Source organism: Poecilia latipinna, unplaced genomic scaffold, assembly GCF_001443285.1.
Source record: "Poecilia latipinna isolate Pla-1442-1.1 unplaced genomic scaffold, P_latipinna-1.0 Scaffold557, whole genome shotgun sequence".
Taxonomy (NCBI): domain Eukaryota; kingdom Metazoa; phylum Chordata; class Actinopteri; order Cyprinodontiformes; family Poeciliidae; genus Poecilia; species Poecilia latipinna.
Genome location: NW_015113173.1, coordinates 40841 through 65416, shown reverse-complemented (window position 1 = coordinate 65416; position 24576 = coordinate 40841). Strand labels below are relative to the sequence as shown.

The window sequence follows — 24576 nt, the reverse complement described above, 5'->3', positions numbered from 1 at the left end:
AAGTTAAAATCAAGTTTGAAGATGAAACTCAGCAAAAAAAAAAAAAAAAATAAACACCTGTTTTCTTCCTAAGTACTTGTAAAAGTACAAACGCGCCCCTGCTTTCATTGGGTCTTTCTAGAGTCCAACACTTCATCCTCTCTATGATTCATCCAGATAGATGCTAGTGGGACTGCAAGGTCCTGGCGGCAGATGAAGATGGCACTGCTGATCGTTCCAGATATAGCTGGACATTACAGAGGTAAAAATACCCAACAGATGGGAGGTTCTCAAGCTAAAGGGGCTGAGGCAGAGAGTGCAATTAAAGATTTCAGGAGAGCAGAAGTGCAATTATGGCTTTGTGCCAACCGCGGAGCTTTTGAATGCCCACGCACACATCCTGGCATCCACATGAGAAAGAGTCATGACGGATGAGGAAACATACATGGAAGTAGCTGTAGGGATAATGACGAGCACACCAAGAGTATGGACACTAGACTAAACCAGAATTTCAGTTTCATGTTTCTGACATCAAAGTGTTCCTGGGGAAGAATGTATGACTGATCAGAAAGCAATCCAAACTCTACAAGTGGCAACAGAAATGATGTTAAGAGAAGTAGGCGTTCAGAGGAAACTGTTGGGCAATCAGAAAGCAAACAAGCCTCAACATTTTATGTGGTTTCACCGAAATAAACATCACCGATACTGAACAATTGTTTAAGAAAAGTCTAAATTTCTAAAACAAGGTCCCTCAAATGTGTCCCAAAGTATGGAAATGTAGTTTGATGTAGTCTGGATAAGAATGTATAAGAATACATTTATCAGAACAGTTTAATCTGTAATTAACTTTATAAATTATTGGATTTAGATGGTGTTCTGTGAGTTTTTTCGCCCTCGTCTTTGCCATAACAGAGGCAGAAACGCTCATGAGGTCCAGATGTGGGAAAAAGACAGGCTCTATTCACTTCCTGTTTCTCTGCGTCACTTAAAAACTGCTGCATTTTAAAATCAAAAACACTTTCAGGCTAATAAAATTAGCAAAGAAGCATTTGTAACATGGGATGCAAACTATGCAGACAGAGTAACAGCAACTGACTGGAAAGTTTCAAGAGACGAGCACTTACCAATTTGATGGCCACATATTCATTAGTGTAGAGGTTTTTGCCCAACCTCAGCTCTCCAAAGTTACCGCAGCCGATTTTTTTGCCCACACGAAAGTTCGGGCCAACCATAAGAACTCCAGAATTGGTCCCTGTACCCCTGCCGCCAGTCCTGTTGGCCGTCGACTTAGACATCTTTTTGCCTTCCTCTGTCTCTCCTTTGCCCCCTCTCTTATCAAAATCCATAAGCTTGTGATACCCTGGCCTCTCCACGGTTATTCTCCAGCCATGCAAACCATAGAAACTCCAACAACAGTAATGGAGGGCACTTTAAAGAAGGAGACAGATATCACAGAACAGAGGAGAGGCGTTGCTGTTAAAAAATCCCGCGCACACTTAAACGAGCCAACACAACAGCTGAAGTGGCCTGTGTGTCAATCATACAGCTTTTTGAGGATGTTGGTTATAAACAGGAGCTCCTTTTCTGTGGATTTCTTGACTCCAGTCTCATTCCCCGGCCCGATGAAAACGGCGGGTTTCGCTAAGCTGTTCCCGCTGACACACATACAACGGTAATCATGAAAAAGCACTCCAACGCGCAGCTACTGCTTCCACAAGGCCACTTGGGAACGTCATCTGGAGCGCCGCCTTTCTTCTGGTCAGCCTTCATTCACGCAGTGGAGACGCTCCATGTTACACGGCTACGACTGGACTCAACCCAAAGGTCCAAGGAACAGCAAAACCGGGAACAGCTGGGACTGACGTCAGCCTGTCTGAAAAATAAAACAAAACACAGACTAATCAGTTTATAGATTGAGAAAATGTTTTTAAGAGCTTGCAATAGCCCACGTCATTATAAGTGGCTTAAACGTAAAGGTTATCTTAACTCAAAGTTATTAATCTTTAAAAAAAAAATGAAAAAAATAATCCATTGTTCCTATACATACGCTTCCCCGATCACATGAAACTGGAAAGTATGAGCATTTGCATTTTTCCCCATCGGCAGGTTGATGCATAACTTTTAGTGAGATGAAAAAGAAAAATCCCCACCGTTTAGTTTGTGAGGCAAATTTTCAGTGAGCCATGCAAACATGCCTACATTCCTGGGGCATTAAAGTTCTGGTGAATGAGATCTACATGGATCCGTTTCCCAGTACGTCAGCTGTCACTAAAGCGTACGACGGCGGCGAGACTTACAACAGCTCCCGCCTCCAAGGGTCCCTCATGTCCCCGAGGAGCCGAGGAAGACTGAAACTGTTCCAGTTTTTAAATGTAAACCAAAGACGCATCTTTTAAATATCTAAGGATTTTATTTTTTTTGGTAAATTTCCAAAACTGTTTATTTTTGAATTAAGGAAATATTTTTTATTGAGTAATTTTTTTTTATGCACATTTATATTTTGGGCGAGGTTTTATGCTTTCGATAACCACAAGTTTTTGTTTTTTTACTATATTTGCTTGCTCTTTGTATTTATTTTATATTTAAACTACCTGTAATTTCACACTTGTATTATAAATGTTATATTTACATTACCAATGTTGAACACTTTGGATGAGAGTAGCTTCCCAACATCAGGCTTGTGATTTTTTAAAAATATTCTATAAAATATACATTTTTCATTTAATTTTACAAATTTTCACTATTTCCTAAATATCTAGAAAAAAAATTTTTTTCTAGATATACATATACATTTATTTTTTTTTTTTTTTTTTTTTAGAATTATGCTTAAAATGCTCCTTCATACTTGCAGTCTTGTTCTCTGCAAACCCCCCACATCCTGGACACAAACTATAGACTTTCACCTTCAGGTTGGGGCTACAGATCGCTTTTTGCTAGAAACAACCAAAAGGTATTTCTTACCTTAAGAAATAAAAAGTATGAATAGTCCATATCTGAATACTAAAAGACCAACATAAATCACTTATGCTGAGGTGAAGCTGTACAGAATCCACTACTTCTAAACTAAGAGGTGGTTGGCAAGTGATTTTTAACAAAAATCATTGAGGTTAAATTATTGAGGTTCTGTTACTAACATACTAATGTGAAGTAGTAAAATTGTTACTCAAGGTGAGAATCTCAAGAGCCCATGTCTACTTTGTTTGCCATTTGCAGGGAAATCGGTTCTGCTTTACACCTTTAAAGGCTCCACAATCTAATGAAAGGTGCTACAGAAATCCATTTTGATGTATTGATTCATTCAACATGAGCACATTTTATTAAATTGAATAACTTTAAAATAAGAAGTAGGAAAAAAAATGTTTAACCTAAAACACAAACTATAAATTACTACAAAACACATGAAAATCTGGTTAATGATGACCGGTTCTAAAGTCGTTGAGGTCATTTTTTCAGGAATAATTTAAAAAAAAAAAACCCTTTTTACTTCAATATCAAATTATGCTGACTGAGGCTGATTTGTACTACTGCTGAAATAAGAGCTTAGTGCTTACTGGTGCAAAGCAAATTCAATAAAGCAATCAATACAAGCTGAAATATTCTGCAGAAGATCAGACAGAATTTTTTTTCTTTTACGCAATTAAACTATTCAGTAAAACTCCATATAATGTGTGTAACTCACAAAAATAGACACTTTCAATTTGACGACTAGGAAACATTAGGTGACTTTCTAAGTTATTCAAAATGAGTACTTTAGAGTCCAAATTGTGGAAGTAAAAATATAAATTTGCACTTAAACATTAAAAAAAAAAACTGCAAACATTTTTAAGATAAGCTCTAAGGCTTTAGGAAGTTGCAGCATTAAGTCTCAACCATCTTTTTCCAGATTTCTGTAGGCAACAGTATTCGGATCACATCACTAGCTCCACTGTGTCTATGATCCGAGATGCTTCTGCTGATCAGGAGCGCAGGTAATGCACGCAAAAGCTACGGCCAGCGACTCTTCTCTATGGAAAGGCACTTACACAGATCAATGACTGATGTAATGCCTCATTTCTTTACATAATTTGCATCACAGGAAAGCGTCCAATTTGATGCATTCGGATACCGTCTAGTCTACGGATAACTCAGTTACATCTGGGAGACAAAAACTAAGCCGTCCAGGAAACAACACCACAGTTTGTCAAACTTCAAGCTAATAAAATACTTCAATCAAATATGGCACCTTGTTTTATTGTAATTAGTATGATTTCTGAAGCCTGAAATGTTTTAAGGATTGATAGAAAACCTGTGAAGGTCAACATTTCTTTATTGTTGCCATTTTCACACCTGGGGAACAGAAAGGACTGGCAGCCCTGCGTGCCACCAGTCATTACTCTGCCATGTCTTCCTTGTTGTGTAACAAACAACTGATACTTGCAGAAGGAAGTAAGATGAAAATACCTGATCTGGTCACACGATCGATTGATAAGAGGAATAAAATAAAAAAAAAGAAAAGAGCTCATTTCAAATGCAATTAAGCCAGATGATATAAAGACTAATAATGCTGATGATTATTTTACATCACTGAAATAAAATAATCACCGTTTATCATTTCAAAATAAGATATCGAATGGATTGGGGGGATGCTAAAAATGAATGAATGCGCTTTAATGAAAGCAATTAAATTTATGTTAAATGAAAAATAGAGTAATAAAATGTTCAACTAACCTGATTTAGTAAAGTGACAATAAATGACACAGAGGAGGAAGCAGATAAGCTTCCTAGATTAGCAGAAGAATTGCTTTTGGAAACAATTTACAACTAATATGTCAGCACTAAAATAAAACATTTTTCTTCTTAACATTTCTCTGCAAGTACAAATGTGTCAGAAGGCTTATAATAAACATTCTCATTAGGAATTACTGAACGGAAAATTAGACAAATTCACTGATTTTGATATAATATGTCGTGCTTTTCTTCTAATCAGAGGCACAGCTACTGATTTACAGTTCAATGTGAAAATGAACAAACTAGTGTTTTAGCAGAAGTAAAAAGTAAAGTAAAAACCTGTCTGTATTGATGTATGAATGCAAAAAATGTAAACTCTCCAACTAACAATCTGTCACAATAAGAGGCTTTAAAATCACCTAATTTGTACACCACTTAAATAAAGGCTAATTTCAGAAACTGTTTGATTTTCACCAGGAGTTTTTGTTCAACTGGGTACAGATTGAACACTGCACATTGGATTAAAGTATTCTTGGATTTAGATCTAGTCTTGCAGATCTCATCTTAAAAAAACCACATAAAAAAAGCCACATGGTCAGATAAAGACAGTTTATAGCCAGCGCAGACACTTTGAGTCAAAAAGGAAGCTGCTGGTAATGCTGTTTATATCTGTAAAGAACTTGATCAACAGTTTAAAAAACAATGTTTAGAAATCATTGGCAAAGCTGTAAAGACTGTAATAACTTGTCACATGTGAAATGTGTCAGCCTCATTACTTCTGTTTCTGGTCATTACAGGATGTGAACCGCACAGCTTTGATACCAGGTTATTATAATATATTAGATCAGTGATTAAATGTCTGCAGCAATGAAACACCATTTTTGTGAAAATAAAGACGATTAATTGATGAATTTCCAAACTACAATTTAGAAACAGTGACTAAAGTTAAGGTTATTTTCAATCAATCTGGTCAGTACCACAGAATATAATTTCGAAGATGATAAATATAAGTACAACAGTATCACACGGTTGCCAACATCTTGGTGATAAAGTCTAACAATGAGCTCATAGTTGCCATTATAGTTTGTTGATTGCTGTAGTGTGTTTGTGTGTGCAGGGAGCTAACTGTTAACATTTTTGATAGTTTCTGCATGAATTTGAATGGATGTTTATTTTTCCAATAATAAAAGAAAAGCTCTGAAACAGTTTTCTTCCACTGCATTCAAAACTATTTGAATAACTAGCTGCTTTTATAGACCTTAGACAACTTGAAGGTCTCAATCCAAGATGTCTGGATTTAACAAATATAATCATGACCTAAAATTGGCAAGGTTATATATTGTTATTTTACATACAACTAGCTAGAAACTGTTACATTTTTTTATTATAAGTGTAGCAACAAAAAAAAAAAGTTTCTCTTGGCTGATACTGAATGATACTTTCTTTGAGGTCTGACCTGGTAGACGAGTTTCTCTTCTAAAAACTATAATCTGCTACAGGTTTCCTGATAGAGGTGGCCGTTTTGATCCCAACATAAAACGAAAGATTAAAGTGAAGAAAATGTCAATATTATTCCCATTTTTGCATCAAATTATGATTTTAATACAAGTTTAAAGTACATCAAATTATGCTGATTACTGATATATTTGAAGAAAATTTTGAGGGGGTGGGATTTTATGAATTTTAAAATGCTTTAACTGGCTGTTTTTTTAGTGAATGCAAAATATTTTTATTATTTTAATTTTTTTTTTTAAAAGATCCCTCAGAGTGAATTATTTATTTTGACATAACTCTGTTGTAGTAGCAATGTACTACTAATGTAAACAAAGAGGATTCAGTTGGTACTAAACACCAGGATTTTCTTTTGAATGACGATGGTATTATGTTTGCTACCTTCAGTGAGTTTGCAGCAATGGTTTTGATTCCAGTTCCTTGATTTGCGACAGTAACTACTGTACCCACATCTCCAAAAATGCTTTCTATTGTGGGTTACAGTTTTGAGAATCCCTGTAGGAAGCATAAAGCAAAACTCAAGTTGTTCAAGTTTAACACAAAAGAAAACAAAAAAACTTTTGAAGCACCTTGAGATAAATAGGATTGCTTTATCAATCAAATCATAGGTCAGAAAATGCTTGAGCTATGAAACATTTCATAGGTCAAACTATATATAAGCACAAAAAAACTAAATTCAATTTATTCAAAACATATGCGATGACCTGAGCAAACAATAGCTCAAACATAACAATATGTTTGCCCAAAAATAACTAAAATCTACAAATACTTAAGTCAACCTCTACAAATCCTTATAATTGTGCATTTTAATTATAAGGATTATAATTACAATAATCCTTATAATTAAAATTATGTTAGCCTTAATATGTATCAATACTCACATTGGAAATCGACTTAGCACTACCGCAAAGGATAACATCCGTTTTAAATAAGGAACTTGCAAAAACCGGGAAGGAAGGAAAACATAAAATATGGATGTATGGATAAATGGAAAGTCCATTGGACTGATGCATGATTGGGCAGAAAGACTTAAAGTTTTAAATCCAACTACATACTGTTCTAGATCTAGACAATAACAGTTAATATGTATTCAGTCCACTAAAATGTAGAAAATTCAATTAATATTTGCTGAAAGATTTACTTATACAATCGAAAAAGAAAACGACGAAATAAAATAACGCAAATTATGGAATGAACATTTATTTTTGAGTCACAAGTGTTTATTATAAACTGAGGGACTTAAAATAAGATTATTTCTCATCTTAATATGCTGCAACTTTCCCCCTTTTTCTCCTACATACAAGCACTTGGGATCAAGAGAAGTTATTCTAATAATAACATCTCATATGAAATGTTTTTAACATATATTTGTAACATTTTGCTAACATTTATACTAACATACACACTGGCCTTTTAGCGTATGTTGAGGGAAGCTAATGGCTAACAAGCTTCGGAAGCGTCTAACAGCTGTCATTTAGCTTTAGCTTCAAGTAAAACCAAATGCTCGACTTTATTCTCGACACCACCTTTAGAAACTCAATAATAACAGAAAATTCTACTTTAAAAATATCTCAAAAACAATAAATGAAGCTTCAGTGATACGAAAACCTAGCGTTAACCGCGGACAAGGCCAGATAGTACGATGCTAAATGGTTAGCTTCAAATCGCTCAGCTGCTAATTTCTTATTACGAAACTGTAGTCTACGACATACAATTTCAGCAGCAATTCTTTGCTATTGTGGTAATGTCGTTTATTTTCAATGTTTACATGATTTTTAACGTATGAATAGGGCTAAGAGAGCTAGCAACCACAAAAACACCGTCAATTTTGGCCCAACGTCTGATAAAAAAGAAAATAGAAAACAGCTAACCTTCTTACGTCAGCTACGCTGATAACAACTCAGGAAAACCACCACAGCTTACCTAAATGTTAGAAACCAAACTGAGCAAGTAGAAGCAAGAGGGGGCATAAAATATTCATTGACTGACATACCCAAAGCTACCGAGCTAGTTAGTTAATGCTTTATAACTGAAAAATAACAACGTCCCAAACGACGTCGCGAGAAATACGACAAGATACTGTAGAAACGTTAAGAAACTAAAAAGACAATTTATTCACCTTAAAATGTAGTTTCACGGCTCAAACTTCGGTTACGGGTCTTACCCACAGCACTACCGGGCAACTCCTTAATCCTACCAGCCGAAACTGCTCACCAAGCGGCGCAGCCTGGATCTCAGAGACATTTTAGCAAACTAGCTCACGGAACGCCGAACCGGAACGCTCACAAACGGAGACACTGGGTCACAAAACACTCACCCTCCATAAAACAACTTTAGTCGTCAAAATACAGCGTGTTACCTTGTAATTTTCAGCTATCGAAACCCAGTCGAAGTCATGGTTGTTCGATCGTTGGCTTCTTTCCCGTTTAGCTCCTCTTGTCCCCAAGTTGCTATGATTTCACAGCAATGAAGTTGGTGTCTGATTTTTAGTTTCCTATTTGGTAAAGGACTATTCCACCCTATTTAAAGCTAACCAGACAAGATTTTCTACAAAATACACCCAACTCGAATTTAATTTAGCTTGACATCTGTAATAGAACATGCCATGGCAGTTTTTTTTAATGGTTTTGCTATTTTTTTTTGTACATAATTTCTGATTCACTGTTCAATGTAGCCTTCCTAAAACACGCCTCTGATGACATCACATAAGGCATGAGGCAATGGAACAGAGGACTTAAAATAGAAATATGGTTTCTATTTTTCATAACTTCACTTGTATAGTCCAATTCCCCAAAATATATTTACTTGTATTTGGTACAACTACAACTTTAAATGGATTTTATAAACATCATGATTTTCATAAACTAGCAGCATGTTTCTAGCTCTGTTGGATCTGATTTGTTGTTTAGTACATTTTTCTTCATAATCTGGTTTGGTTGAGGTGTTGAATGTTTGGACATTTATTCCCTCTGATTTTAGGTGCTGTCCAACTAGAAGGATTGTTGCTTTTACTTCTTAAGTTTTGGATAGTTGTCAAAAATACATCCATGATAACAATATTGAGTTACAACTTGGAGCACCTAAAAAGCTCAAATAATTCATGAACTACCACCCAAAGCCCAATCCAAAATCCATTTATCACAATGGGTAAGGATCATTCACCAATCCCAGCTTTCTAACCATAAGACAAGGCAGAGATTTAAAGAGGAGTAGCAAAAGCAAATGAGGTGGATTAGCAAATGAGGTGGATTAGCAGTGCTTAGCAAAAACTGATGGTGTTCAGGACCTGTTGCTGTGAATTATTATCACTGCTGCCAGATTTTGTTATGACAGTCATAAGACTGTCACAGCGCCAGTCTTTAGTCAGAGGCCTCTTCAGAATCATTGTAAGACTGACTGCTAGTGGAGATTCTTCCAGCTCACAGCATCACCATCCACAATGACTTTTTGAAGAGATGTAGCTGAGATATGGTGACATTTATTTTCCCATTTGGATACATAAAGTATTTTTGAATTAGATTTTTTTTCTTTTCTTTTTTTTTTTTTTACAATAAAACATGACTAGAATGCAAAGCTCTATGGGCACATCATTGCAAATTAGAAAACATAATTTATATTAGTAATTTATATTAGTAATTAGTAATTAATTAATAATTTATATTAGTAAAACATTTGTTTTTTCAAACTGAAAAAACAAATGTTTTCACACAGATTGACATATTTCAGGCTTTTATCTCTGTTTGGTTTAAATATAATTGTTTTGTTTTGGCTTACTGAAAAGTAAAAATTCAGTTTCTCGGAAAATTAGAGCAATATTTATGTTAAGGAAATGTTACGCCTAAAACAATCCTGACATAAATATCTGCTGACTTAACAATAGTCTTAAAGATAAGAAAGGTAAGCCTAAAAACATAGTAGCTTAATAACGCAGTTTGATTAGTTAAGGAATAAAAAGAGTAAATGTATAGTCTCCTACATCATCTTTGTGCTGTGAAGATTTGACTTGTCATCTTATCTCTGAGCAGATAATTCAAGCAGGTTTTAATTCAAAAACACCAAAAAGTATTCAATATTTATGTTTTTTATTTTGACTTTCAACTAGAATAATAGTTTAAAGAACCACAAATATTGTTTTTTTTAAGATTCTGTATACAGTGTAAAACAACTCAGCTCATGTCTTACCTTCTTAAATAGTTTAGGTTTTGAGCTAGTCTAATTAAAGGGTGAAATCTCCCTTTATACAAGTGCTGAGTCGGAAGCCTCAAATCGGACGCCAACTTCGGCGTCGGTATGATTTCACTGTGGTCTCTTTAAGCCTCCCTCAGCTGCGCAGCGTCACGCTCATTCTCTCTGCACGACGTTACGCAAAAAAACTAACTCAACTGGTTTGGAGAATACGACAAAACATCAGGAATACGCAGGAGCTGCTCTAAACTGGTTGGATTTAGTTGGCAAATATGTGATTTTAATGCCACGTATCAAAGAATGACTGGAAACACGAAATAAAATAAAATAAAAAATATTGTGATAATACTAGAGTTTAATTTAAATGGTGTATATTCAGACAAATTATTAAAAAGTTATTTTTGTGATACACAACTTTTCACATTTTTATCAAAAATTATGGAGCAGTAAGCACAAAATGTGTTTTTAATGTATTAATCTAAACAATAAGTTTGTTCATCCCTTAATAATTTTCCCATCTTGTTTTTTCAAACATTTTCTTTATTTTCTGATTTACTTTTTATGAACCCTGTTTCTTATTTATTAAAATAAGAAATCCTGGCATATCTGGATAATTTATGATATTATCATGTATTATTATGGCGACAATGATCAGCCTAATCTTACATTTTAAAATAATATGTTTCAGAAATAGATTTTCTCACGTGGCAACTGTTGGTTGAGTTTGTTCAAACAAACTGCAGAGTTTTTTTTAGCATGCTGAAACCAGTTTTACTATCAGTACTGCTAAGGCTCACAAAGCTTAAAAAAACAGAAAGAGGTGGATTTGTTTAATTCAACGCCTTCATGCTGCAGCTCTGAGTCACTTAAAAGTAAGCCTTTCTAATACATTTTCACATCTACATTTGAAACCATATTACACCACTGAAATATTTCTAGCTGCTGGCGAAAATAAACAGACAATAAGAGTCCCAATTAATATGTGTAAGTAAAAGTAAATTACATCAAGGTTATCTTGACTTATACCATTAGACAAAAACACAGTGAGTAAAATCTGCATTGTAAAAAATATTTAATCTTTACACACACAAAGGGATACCAAGCTAGGTTTTCACTCTGACACCCCAAAATGAAATCGATAGACATCTACAACCGTTACAATCCAAAGAGACATTTTGGCTTCCAATCCAGCTAAATACATTTATTAGAGCCATACATGATCTTTAAAAAACAATAGTTTTGATTTTTGACAGAGGAAATGTATCATATAAGAGGAACTAAAATTGTACTTCTATTTTTAGATTCTAAGCAGAGAAAAACAAAAGTTTTGAATGAGTATGGATACAATTGATATTTGTGGAAAATCAGTCAGTTAAGTTTATTTTTATAGCACATTTCAACAACAAGGCAGTTCAAAGTGCTTTACATTGTGAAAACAAAAACTGAATTAAAAACAAAAAAACCAAATAGTTTCTAATCTGACAACATGAAAAATATATTTCTGGTACTTTTAGTACCATTCTGTTGTGGAAATTCAGTAAAATAATTTCATAAAAATATGCTAAAACCTGCATTTGTACTTATATTTAAACTCCTCAGTTAGCAAAGAGCCAAATAGCTACTTGCGTCTCTGGAGGCTCAGGTTGCAGACATCTGGGCTAAACATACAGCCAGAGTAACAAAGGAATCATTTAAGTCAAAGTATATGCATTTGTTGCAATGGCCTAGTCAAAGTCCAGACTTAAATCCAAATGAGAACATAAAAGATTATGTTCACAGATGTTCTTCAACCAATCTGAGTGAAGACTGGATGGTAATTTCAAGGTGAAATGGATCAAATTCAAGATGAGTTCAGAGGGTTTGAATGCTACAGGTTGCGGTGGCCCAACACTTTAGTGGAGCAAGTAGTCTGAAGAGCGGGGCTGCCATTTTTGGTAGCAGATGAAGGATTCCCTGAGGTGGAGAAGTGCTGATGTATGAGCGGCCAGAACAGCGGAGGAAGTGGAAACTCAGCGGACAGAAGCGGCTGCTGAGGCGGGCGACAGAAACGATCTGCAGCCGAGAAGGAGAGAAGTGGCGCGGACGGCAGTGAAGGAGCAAACGGCGACACATCAGAGTTAGCATCCTGGGTTTTATCCACGGTGGGAGTGAACGGAGGACAGAAACGCGAAGAAGCTTGGCTTTCAGCGTGTGATGTGATGACGTCCTGTTTGTCTTCTGTCTTCACTTCATCCGGTGACTTTTTGCTGCTCCGCAGAGTTTCGTCCAGACAGGAATCCCGTGGAAGAGAGGAGCTTCTCTGGCCTTTACGGTACTTTGCCCTCCTGTTTTTGAACCACACCTGCAAAAAGACCAGCAGAAAGACAGAGAATATTTACACTTAGGACAGAATTAGTGATTAAAATGATAAAAACACACCACAAGAAGTGTTCTATATCAGTCAATATTGATAATTATTGGCTTTTTTTAAAACTGGTACAACCTATCCTGTTTTAGCCACATTTTCACTCCACACTGTTTTTTTCTTTTTTAAAGCAGTTATTAGGCACAATGGCGGAACATTGGACTTATGCTGTGCAAGTTGCCTAGCAAGTTGTTGCTAGGCAATCATAGAATGAGTGAGTTGCTAGGTAACCAGAGAGCGAGTGAGTTAGTTGACCCCACCAACCTAGCTTAGCAAGCTGAGAGAAACTGAGCTGTTAAAGCTTTTACTCTGGATCAGACTTCAGTGAAATGACTGCATATTCTACCAGACGTATTATCTGTTGGTATTGATCATGCATCTACCTTGATATAGGTTATTATTGATTTATTGGCTAGCCCTGAGTCTGCATGTAATTGTCCTCTTAAGTAATTTAAATGTGTTTATTTGCTTAGTTTCATGTTATCTGTACACTGTAAAACCTAACAGTACATCTTAACAACAGAAATAAGTTGAAATAACTTAAACCTATGTTGTGGTAACTCATTCTCATCAATTAAAGTAACAGAAATACATTTTTGAAGTAATAACTGTGTTGTTTTAAGTTCAACAAAAGTTTTGGGGGGAAAAAAATTATAAAGTATTTCAATTTGTTCCATTGACTCATTTTTGTTTAAGTTAACTTTATATCAAATATGAAAGGCATGTTAAGCACGGACTGCTTAATAATATCTATCTATCTATCTATCTATCTATCTATCTATTTGATTTTTATTTTGAAAAATGGACTCATTCTTTGAGTAAGACCTTTTATACCTGAATGATTCATATGTCAGAGTTAAGAGCTCAAACAAACATCAAAACCAAAACATTCTTGTAACATTTTTCAGATGTTAAACATAAAACAGAAGGATTTCCAGAAAGCTTGGAGAACTGATTAGACCCAGAAAGTTCAACTGAAACGTAAGAAAGCGGGGAATGACTCAGGACTTTTGCACAGTGACGTCAGTGTGAGTCACGTTAAGGGTGGTGCCACCTGAATGCGCGCCTCAGGCAGGTTGATGCACATGGCCAGCCTCTCCCTCATGCTGACATCCGGGTACTGCGTCTGCTGGAAGGCCTCCTCCAGAGCCTGCAGCTGCGGCACTGTGAATGCGGTGCGGCTGCGTCGCTGCTTCTGCTGGTTGCCATAGCGAGCCTCCAGGATCAGCTCTGACAGGACAAAACACAAAAAGGCCTCATCTACTTGAGTAACAACTTAAGTCATTTTATCATGAAGTACCACTACTGCTGAGTAAAATCTCTGGATACTCGACCCACTGTGAGCAATGTCACTGAGTAAATAAAAGTTTGTTTTACCAAAAAACTAACTTTTTGGTTAAACCACCCTCACCCCAAAAAAAGTATGTGATTGTGACTTTTAGGTATGTGAGGTCACAATCATATACCTGAAGATTTTATAATCAGTTAAACTGATAGGAAAAATTTTATTTTGCTTAATTTTGTTATTTTTATAAATAATTTTCAATTTGATCTTTAATTTACCAACATTTTCAGATAACTTTATATTTTGGTCTGTCTAATTATGTAATTTTAAATATTAAATGATTGATGTTTTGATCAGTTAAGTAGCCTTTTCACCAAATACTTGTACTCTTACTTATCTAATGTCTTGGATCTTTACTTTTTACTTTCACTGGAGTAACTTTATTATAAGGTATTGCTATTACATTTCTGGATACTCTATTTACTGTGAATAACTTCAGTGATTGAAGAACAAACCAAAAAATTCAGACACACACCTGAAGTTTTTGTTAAAGTTCTGTAATTTTTATATTGAAAGATTGGGAAAATGTTTCATTTTATTTTGTAATTAATCTTTGGTCTTTAAAATATCTGCATTTCCACATAACCTTATATTTTGATCTGTCTGATGATGTAAATGTTGTATATTAAATTATGTTTTGATCTTGTACTCATTACTTGAGTACTCTTCAATAATTTCTTGGATGGTTAGTTTTTATTTTAACTTCTTACTTTTGGCTATTCTACCTACCTCCATATCTTTATGGTAATTTTATCTTCTTTGCTACTTTAGATTAGCTAATATTAAAAATACTCAATTTAGGCTAAATCCTCACTTTTAATAGAGATCTCAGCAGAAGATTGACATTTAAAATCTGTTTGTTTTTTCTATATTTTTATCAGTGATGATGACTTGAAATCTTCAGTGAACCTTTCCCTGAAATGTTTGTTTTTGTTCGGACCTGTTGACCCACCTGCGAGCCTCTCCGCCACAGAGAAGGTGTGCGCCGCAGGAGCTGCAGCAGCGGGGTAAGCCTGGTACCGCTGCGCCACCTGGTGGCGGAGGTCGAACAGCACCGAGTTCACACCGTGGACGGGATACACGCCACTGCCCGTGGTTCCGTAGAAACTTAAGGAGTTCATCGCGACTCTACATCAACAAAAGTAGTTATTCTGATGATATAGCAACTTTGTTATACACGTGAAACACACTGAAGCACATAAAACCCTTAAAATGCTAAATTAAATAATGGTATTTAGCAACAATTGTGAAAACAAATGTGGATCATTTTGCTGGATTTCTTTGATTAACATCGTTTTCATTTGAACAAACTCCAGATATTAGTGAGTAAATGAGTAATTAATGGCAGAAAAATAAAAAAATAAACACAGAGGACCACAAAGATTTATGATAAAACCAAGAATATTTTCAGTAACAATAACTTGCTCTCACAATGAATGGTATTTTTTTATTATTATTAATTTTAGAGCTACATAAAATATGAAATAGCATTTGCCAACGCAATATTTGTTCATGCAGTATTTTAATAGATAAAAAATATTAAATATTTGATGTGTCATGCATTGTCTTGGTATTAATAAGATATTTGGACAGTTAGATGGACTCCTGGTGTACATGTAGTGGCTGAAATTCTGAAAGAGATTTGTCCCAGGAAGATGAGCGTTTAGCATAATCAGTATCAGCAGCAATTAAATGTTTTTTTCTTTTTTTTTTTTTTTACATAATGCATCTATTATGCATCTTCATGTAAAAGACATGAAATTATAGTTTTAGTTTGTTTTACACTTAATTGTAGACGTATGAATAAAAAGCAAAACAAAACCCAAAACAACAACTTGGAATATACAAGAGACAAAGATGTGGGGCTAAAAATGCGTATAATGTGTAATACAAAAAACCAATAAAAAAAATAAATCTGATAAATAGGTTACAAACACATGTTAACAACAAGCCCTTTTGGTCTTTCAGAAACAAACTGTGGCTACAGCATCATTATTAATAATATTATAGTAGTAGTATTTAAAAAGGTTTAACTTGTTCAAACATTTTTCCAAACTCATTATCAGTTTACCAAACTGGCTTTTCTTCAAGTCATAATCTGTTAAATCACACTTGATTACATGAATCTGTAGAAATTAGCATATTTTGTTACGCCTGGTACCATGCATCTCTCCTCTTAAAAGGGTAATGAAATGTTGCACTATTTATAAATAAATAAACATAATATAAATGTGATTTTAATGATGGTTACATCATATTTAGCTGGATTACTGTCCCACCATTCAGCACCAGATTACCTGAGGTCCAGATCAGTGGAGTTTCTCCAGTCAGAAGTCAGCCTCCAGTCCAATTCAGGCCCAAATAAATCCTCAGGCAGCAGCAGCAGCAGCTTCTTTTCCTGCAGCTTCATGAATCTCCTTCCCTGAAACCATTCTCACCCCGGACTATTTAAGACGCCTTCACCCAGGCTCCCTTCAGCCATTAGCCAATGGAAAGGAAGGTATTAGCTGGGATTAGGTGGGATGAGGGAAGAGAGGGGGGGAGCTGGGAGCTCAAGTTTTTTGAAACTATTGAACTTGAGAGATTTATGCCAAGGATCGCCCAATAAGGGAGCGTTTCATTCCCTCCCCAGTTAAAACAATTGAGACAATGTGGAGGGCTAATCTCCGAGGCAGGACAGATTAAAATAACAGCCTTTGATTGTCCTCTCCATTCTCCCATAGCGCTGCTGCCGACAGCCCCCCCAGCCGCTGCTCCTCCCTGATGGGGGGTTTGTTTTGCTAACAGCCACCATATTTTCCCGATGAACTGTCACAATGAGAAGTTAATCTGAGCCAGCGAGAGCAATTCCTCAAAATCCTGCAGGAATTACTCCAGATTATACGAGAAATCGAAGGAATTGTAGTTTTTCTTTGTGCATATCCATGTTAATTTGGAGGAATTTCAGTTGTATGTGTCAGAATATTTTATTTGTAGAATGAATTATTCTGAAAGTGAAATGCTTTTTTAAATTTTTCTATGTAGCACTTCTTTCTAAAATTGTCGATAGCTGCAGTTCCAAACCCCAAACATCATATTTTCTGCTACATTTTATCAGAATATATAGAAAATTTGAACTTTTTGGCTTGCATACAAAATTATTTGTAGCATAACAAGTTTCACATCCAACAATAACTTGATTTGCAGCATAAAAGTAACAAATTTTTCAACATGGTACTTCTAAAGTTGTGTATACAGCTGCAGTTATGGTGTGTTATCGACATTTTAACCCCTAGCATAAGACTTTCTGCAACATTTTATCAGAATATTTACAAAATTCATACCAGAATATTTACTAAAGCTTAAATATGAGTACGTAGAATAAAATCCAAGTAGTTGTGTTAATGTAATGTACTAGTGATAGAAATTTAAGCAATTTCTTTCACATTTTCCTCTCATTTTGTTAAGTAAAAATCTGAAAAGTATGATCTGTGTTTGTTTTCCCCTTTTACCTCTAATTAATATTCAAAGCAATCAGCTGAATGAAACAGGCCTCTTAACCAAATAAAGTCCACCTGCTTGTAATTTAATCCGAGTATGAATACAGCTGTTCTGTGAAGGGCTCAGAGGGGTTTTAGAGAGTATTTATGAGCAAACAGCATCATGAAGACCAAAGAACACAGCAGAAAAGTCAGGGAGAAATCTATGGAGACGTTTAAAGACGAGTTAAGTTGTAAAACAATATTTCAAGCTTTAAATATTTCACTATCCTGTAAAAATGGAAAGAGAGGTTAACAGAAACCCACCAGGACATGGCTGTCCGTCTGAAGCATTAACCAAAGAAACTCTGCAGGAATCTCTCAGCATGACATCCATTAGCTGAACACGTGAAAAAAACAGAGAGGAGCCATTACTGAAGAAAAATCACTGATAAAAGTAATGAATGGAGTCAAATTGAAGACAATCACAGAAGGAAACGTGTTGGAGGTTGGAAAAAATCTGAGATTGGGACAAAGTGTAACCCTCCAGCAGGATAACTGGTTTAGATCAAATCATATTTACGTGTTAGAATGGCTCAGTCAAAGTCCAGAACTAAACAACAATAAGAATCTGTAGAAAGACTTGAGCTCTGACTGAACTTCAGCTATTCTGCAAATAAAAGTGGACAAAAATTCAGTGACGCACCTAAAAAATTATTATTATTATCATTATTATTATTATTAACTCCAGAAGTTATAAAAATACTGTACATCAAATTTTACTTGTAATTTAATGCCTTGAAATTTATCTTTAAGAAGCTCCTGCTCTTTCCAACGCTCCACTTTCAGGAAGTCGTCACAACATGGTTCCTCTATTAACCCTTTAACAACATTCTTACCGGCATTTCACTGACAGGTGACACCTATAACAAGCTCAACAGATGAACAGTTCCACCAAGTGTCTGCTAATTGCTGCTGGCTAGTCTTAAGGAGCTGAGTGGAGAAGTCATGGGGGAAGGCTGCTCTGTGAGAAGGAAACTTGAAGGAGGAGCTTCGTCTCAAAGGCGGGGCTAGGTCCAACCTGGCGTTTTGCACAGCTGAATGGTTGCCATGGAGATTAAAAGATTTCTCAAACATGTATGAAAGAATCAAAGAGACACTCCAGGTGTGTTTTTGAAGAGGGAATAAAATTATAACGATACAAAGTTAAAAGACAAAACAAAAGACGAAAAGAAAAAAAAACAGTAAATTTTAATTATTGCCTCTTTAGATAAGAGGGGGCCAAGGATAGGACTTTGAGGAACCTCACATGTGATTTTTGTCCAAGATGAAAAGTTACCTATTAACAAAAAGAGAAGTCCCTGTTCTTTAAATAAGACTTGAACCAGTCATATACTGTTCCATTGAGTCCAATAACAGCTTTACTACAATAAAGACAATTCTATTTTTATATATTGTTTGTTTTAAAGATGCAGTATGTAACCTTTTATTAAAAATATATATTTACATATTTGTTAAAACTGTCACCATGTCATGACAGTATGTTATGAGACAGTTAGTCTGTGAAATGATCAGTCTCTTCCACCTCTTCCCTGAGATACTCTTACTGTGAGAAGAAATGCAACACTCCTGTGCAACCACAAACAACCAATCAGAGACAGGAGGAGGGTCTTAGTGCTGTCAACCAACTCATGTACGCTCTGGTAAATGTGCTAATGGTGGGGAATCAACAGAAAAACTGTTTATTGTGGCCTTGCTAACTAGCCAGAGCATTCATGACAGGCTGTGCAACTCTCTGCAGCATGGAGTGTTGATTGACAGCGCTAAGACCCGCCTCCTGCCTCTGATTGGTTGTTTCTAATTAGCACAGGGAAAAGGCAGAGGAGCTTGATTTTTATCACAGGCTGTCTTAAACCATAATGCCATAACGCAGTGACAGTCTCAACAAACATGCAAAAAAAATTTATTTTTATAACAGTTAAAAACTGTAGCTTTAATTTGAAAAACTCAAGGATGATTAATCCACCAAAAAGCTAGCCAGAATTGACCTTTAGTCCTTTGATTGAATACTATTAGCACTGTTATATGTAAGCTATTAATATTATTGAGATACGTCAGTGAGTTTCGGGGTCAGCGTTGGCATCACATGCAACAGGTCCGTCCGTTCAGCCGAACCCTCAGAGGAAATCTCATGTTTTTATTCCCAGATGAAGCTGTGGGCCGGCGCAGCTCCTCCACCATCAACCACTCAGCCCAAGATATGTGAAAATGTTTGGTGCCGTTTCCTCCCCCAGCCCTTTTCCTCGTCCTTTCACCGTTCCCGGCTGTCAAGCTGTATTAGTGTCCGATAGAAATAAGTCATTTAGAAGAGGCTCGGCCGGCCGGCCCCTCCGCCCCGCTAAAAGCTCCAGGATTAGGTCCCCGGGGCCTTTGTCTCCGCAGCCCCCAGGATTAGGGGAGATTTACTCTGAGGAGGGAAAAAAAGTAGTTATTTCATGGCACTTTCATGATGAAACCTGGCCAAAGCTGTGTTGGCTGGGGGGATTAGAGGCGCACAAAGAGTGTGCTTGTGTGTGACCCTCCCTGTCCCCGAGCTGCCACAGCCGACTGGCTCTCCTTTCCTCGGATCGGTTCCCCTCCTCCTGGCTCACCTCCTCCAGGAGAAGAACCTCCTCCAGGTTCACTTCCTCCAGATTCCACTCCTTCAGCCTCACTTCCTCCAGGTTCACCTCCTCTAGGCTCACCTCCTCCAGGAGAAGAACCTCCTCCAGGTTCACTCCCTCCAGATTCCCCTCCTTCAGCCTCACTTCCTCCAGGTTCACCTCCTTCCAACGATTCACTTTACTCAAAAAATGTCTCATCTTCTGAGGTGGAGAGAGTTGATAAAAACTGTACTCAAGTAAGAGTAGAACTACTGTAACATTTATTTTTTACCAGAGTTGGGGAGTAACTAGTTGCATTTACATGAGTGACTTTTTTTTAAAGGTACTATTAGTATTTTTACTACACTGTACTTTCACTTTTACTTGAGTACTTTTACTATGGAGCATTTCTACTCTCACTTGAGTAAAATCTTTGGATTTTCTACCCACTGAATGAAAAACAAACATGTTTTAACCAAAAATTCACCAGACACAGACACACACATGCAGTTTTTGTTAAAGTTTCATAACTTTTTTATTGAAAGAAACTAATTTGGGAAAATTTTATTTTGCCTGATTTAGTTATTTTTTGTTACTTATTTAAATTAATATAATTTTGGTCCTTAAAATACCAAAAATTTCCACTTTATTCAAAATTGTTTGTGTATATTTTGGCCAGCCTGGTGATGTAATTTTTAAATATTAAATGATTGATAATTTGATCTGTTTGTCAGTAGACCTTTCACCAAATACTTTTTTACTTACTTGAGTAAAAGTAAAAAGTAGAAATCATTCAAGTAGCAGTAAAAAGTATTTGATGAAAGGTCTACTCAAGTACTGAATAATTGATCAAATTATCGATCATTTAATATTTAAAAATTATATAATCAGATGGACCAAAATATAAAGTTAAGTGGAAAATTTGTTAAGGCTAAAATAACAAAATCAGGCAAAAGAAAATTTATAGCAACAATAATAATGATGATATTGATACTAATAATGCTATAATAACAAAAACAGATGTCTTCCTTTGAATTGTTTAATGTTTAGACATCCAGAGTCAAACTCTTCCACAGTTTCACTCCACAGACTGAAACGCAAAAGCTTACTTTGATTTTACAAGCTTTAAATTTATATTTCCCTCCAACATTATAAACTCCTTCTTCTTCTTTTGAAAACAACTTTTGAATATTTTCTGGTAGTTGCTCATTTTGTGCTGCACACTGTTTGTGAATCCACCAAGTCAGTAAGTTTTAATACTTATCAAATGCATTAGAAAAGGAGAAGTTGGTGGATTTGTGCCCCTGCTGTAGTGTCTGAAACCGCTTAAATGTGGTTATCCTGTTCTTAGAGGATCCACTTACACATGCAGGGATTACAGTGAACAAAAGACAAAAGGCCGAGTCACAGCGCTGACAACGGTCTCACCGCTGAGCAGGTGTTATGCAGGTTTAGTGACTGTTGTCGCATAGCAAAGGGAATTACTGCTCAGCCGGATGTAAGGAAACGACGGTTCTGCTCCTTCACAGGGATGAGAAACGACGAGTTTAAGTTAATTGCCAGTCTCATTAAAGAGCTGCTAAAGCTCAAATTTTAATAGAGTTTGATAAAAATGCATATTCTGAGTGTTTCAATACCTGGAAGTGTACGGAGCTACATTTGGGCCATAACGTTTGTAAAAAAAGACTGAAAAAAACTGAACAAGAAAAGATTTGAAACAAAAAAATTGAAACCAAAGAAAATAACTGACGCAGAAAAAATTATTTGAAACTGAAAAAAATACTTGAAACTTAAAAATTACTTAGAAACAAAAAGTTTAAAACTGAAGAATTATTTTGAAGCAACATATTTGAAACTGAAAAAAGAAAGAAATTGAAAAAATATCTTAAAATATTTCAAACTGAAATTTGAATTTTGAAAAAAATAATTTGAAACTGGAAAAAAAATATTTGAAATTGAAAAAAAAAGTTTAAAACTGAAGAAAATCAAACTGAATTATTATTTTAAAACCGAAAAAGGTTTCCTGCAGTCCCGATCATTGTTCTCCTGTTGTGCACCATTGCTGCTAGCTGTGGAATACCCCCTCAGCATTATACTGCCTCCACCATACTTCATAGTTTGTACAGTGTTCTCCTCATTTCTGTCAAGGTGGAATCTGAATCTAAAGCATCAGTTTTACCACACTAGTATTGATCTGATACCGACTTTGTATCAATGTTATTGATACTTTGGATTGATCCACCCAACTTTACTCTAAATATTGAGGCCTTTTTGTTTCTTGTCATTTAGAGCAACAGAAAGCAGAAACGCTTTAAATTAGAAATTTGATTTTAGAACTTAAATTTCATACATAAGCAGTAACTGACATAAGTATTAATCATGCCAAGTCTTTCCATCTCCGCACGACATTTATCAGTTTCAGCATCACCTAAAAGAAAAATCCACTCTGGCAGTAAATTAGAAGTTTTTGTTCATGACATTTTGTTGAATTTCTTCATAAATTAGCTATTAAAATGTTACATTTTAATGCTCCATTTTGTTCCTTTTTCATTTTTCCCCGTTTACTGAGTGAAACTTGGAGCCAGCTGGACTAAGTGAGGGCAGAGAATCAGTAAATCTTCTTCTTTTCTTCTCTTTCTCCCTCTTTCTTTGTAACTATTGTTCAACTCTCCTGTTTAACAGATGTTTTATAAAGCTCACCAGTCATTCCTAAATTACTTATCAATAGTGGAAATTTGTATTGACAAGAGCCTGTCAGAGCGGGACCTTTGTAGTTGTCAGTTATCTCAAAGGGAATTCCCCCTCGGACACCGACTGGATCGATCGGCACGCACAGGACAATTGGGAGGATTTTTTCTTTCTTTTATTTTGCACGAGGATGTGGACAAACAGACAGCAGATCTTTAGGGGGATCGATGGGGACCGCTGGCCTTTGACCTGAGGGAGACGGGGGATGGCGGCAGCAGTTGGACTTGGATCACGCTGTGAAGCCTTGACACACTCTGGGCTTAGAGTGACCCGACTGCAAACACAACAAAGCTCAAAAATACACAAAGAGGCGACTCCGGTTCGGATGGAGCAGCTATATGACACCGAAAAGTAAAAGTTTTAAACTTCCAATCAATTAGCAGGATTTAAATTAGGAGGAGGCAGTTTTAATTCCTTACCAGCCAATTATCCTCCTATGATCTCTTTTTCTGCAACACCGGCGGATCAATACCAGTAAAGATTAGACTGTTAATTGGAAGAGAGAACGAGGGATTAAAGATGGACGGAGAAGGTCAGACAGCAGCGGGTGACCCGGGGGTCAAGAGCGTCCAATATGTTGGGGTGCAGGTGTGAATACAGAGGAATAAATAAAACCTTTTCTAGACTTGAAATATCCTTTTCTTTTCATTTTATCTTTTGTTTTCATTCTTTACATGTTTCATTCCACGTCTTTTCTAGAAAGTTTTTTAGCTTAATCTCAAAATTGTTTTTTTTTTTTTTTCTTTTACACACCAAACACAATATGATAAACAACTGAGGTAAAGTTAGCCTTCCTGCCTTACTGGATTCCAGTGTAGAACGGACCAAACTGCGTCATCAACCCAGCAGGTGGAAAAATGGCGATCATCGTGGATGAAAAATATGAAAAAAGACATTTTTTGAAGTAATTATGAGGTTTTTTTTTAAGTAACAGGAAAAGTACAACATATTTAGGCCAGCATGTTTAGCTAACCTTGTAAACCCTTTTGGACGTGACTTTATGGAATCCAGAACTCCGCCATGTCAGACGTCAAAATAACCAATGCGCTCCTCAAAGCTATTCTAAAAGCAGACATCTGTAACCTAATATCGCTTCTATTTAGTTGATTTCACTTTAAACATGCTCATAGGGTGCTGTACTAACAGATAAGGATGCAAACCAAACGTGTCATTTTATTTTATAACTTAATGAGGAGAGATGGCGGCGATGGACAGCAGCCGTCAATCATAACTGTCAGCCCTTTTGTTAACCGTGGATTGAAGCGAACACTTTTTACAAGGTAAGAAGATTGACGTTCATATACTTTATAAGTTAGTATTATTAGAAAGATATCAATTATCGCATTATGGAGACAGTGTACCACACCGTCATGTAGCCTAGCATGTATGGAAAAAAAACTGCTTACCTTCTCGTCTTTTGTACGTTTTTAATCCTGTTCCTGCGTAAAAGGAAACGCTGTTTATGACAGTGATATAATAAATCATGTGGCGTGAATTCAGGTAAATCGGTAATTTGATCAACCCGTCAGGAGGGAGGATGTATGTATTGGTTTCTAAGCTAGCTGTTTCCAAATTCTGTAAATACCGCCGACTATG

At 36.0% G+C, this 24576-nt stretch overlaps 2 protein-coding genes and 1 long non-coding RNA gene across 10 annotated transcripts in view; 1 reads left to right on the top strand and 2 right to left on the bottom strand.

Annotated features, from left to right (window-relative positions):
* Positions 1–8680, bottom strand: part of csnk1g2b (casein kinase 1, gamma 2b) — a 53917-nt gene extending 45237 nt beyond the window's left edge. For 2 of the 7 annotated variants that reach the window (XM_015041537.1, XM_015041544.1), the window contains exons 1-3: positions 8558–8679; positions 1524–1852; positions 1104–1407 (exon numbers count right to left, since the gene is read on the bottom strand). In XM_015041537.1, coding sequence (XP_014897023.1) covers positions 1104–1407; positions 1524–1645 — 426 coding nt within the window. In that variant the 5' untranslated portion in view covers positions 1646–1852; positions 8558–8679. Of the gene's footprint in view, positions 1–1103; positions 1408–1523; positions 1853–2129; positions 2226–2276; positions 2297–8317; positions 8467–8557 lie in introns of those variants that run through there. The other 5 variants (XM_015041542.1, XM_015041543.1, XM_015041540.1 and 2 more) reach the window with 5 other exon arrangements.
* On the top strand, positions 2802–4195 carry LOC106953038 (uncharacterized). Of its 2 annotated transcripts, none has more exons than XR_001426108.1 (3): positions 2802–2888; positions 3863–3947; positions 4055–4195. It is a non-coding gene; the product is annotated as an uncharacterized LOC106953038 (long non-coding RNA). The 2 variants fall into 2 exon arrangements; XR_001426107.1 differs by having other exon boundaries at positions 2836–2929.
* A 3225-nt stretch (positions 8681–11905) lies between the features above and the next one.
* On the bottom strand, positions 11906–18285 carry dmbx2 (diencephalon/mesencephalon homeobox 2). The gene is made up of 4 exons (XM_015041546.1): positions 16430–18285; positions 15085–15260; positions 13842–14017; positions 11906–12724 (listed from the first exon to the last, which is right to left on the bottom strand). The coding sequence occupies exons 1-4, from the start codon at positions 16540–16542 to the stop codon at positions 12251–12253; spliced, it is 939 nt and encodes a 312-aa protein (XP_014897032.1). The 5' UTR covers positions 16543–18285; the 3' UTR covers positions 11906–12250.
* Positions 18286–24576: the final 6291 nt, after the last annotated feature.

What these genes read in the sequence shown, in the direction of transcription:
- dmbx2 (XM_015041546.1), bottom strand. Translation starts at nt 16,542, where the DNA reads ATGAAGCTGCAGGAAAAGAAGCTGCTGCTGCTGCTGCCTGAGGATTTA. An exon ending in TCCACTGATCTGGACCTCAG is followed by an intron (nt 15,261 to 16,429) that starts GTAATCTGGTGC and finishes TTGTTGATGTAG; the next exon opens with AGTCGCGATGAACTCCTTAA. An exon ending in TGTGGCGGAGAGGCTCGCAG is followed by an intron (nt 14,018 to 15,084) that starts GTGGGTCAACAG and finishes TTGTCCTGTCAG; the next exon opens with AGCTGATCCTGGAGGCTCGC.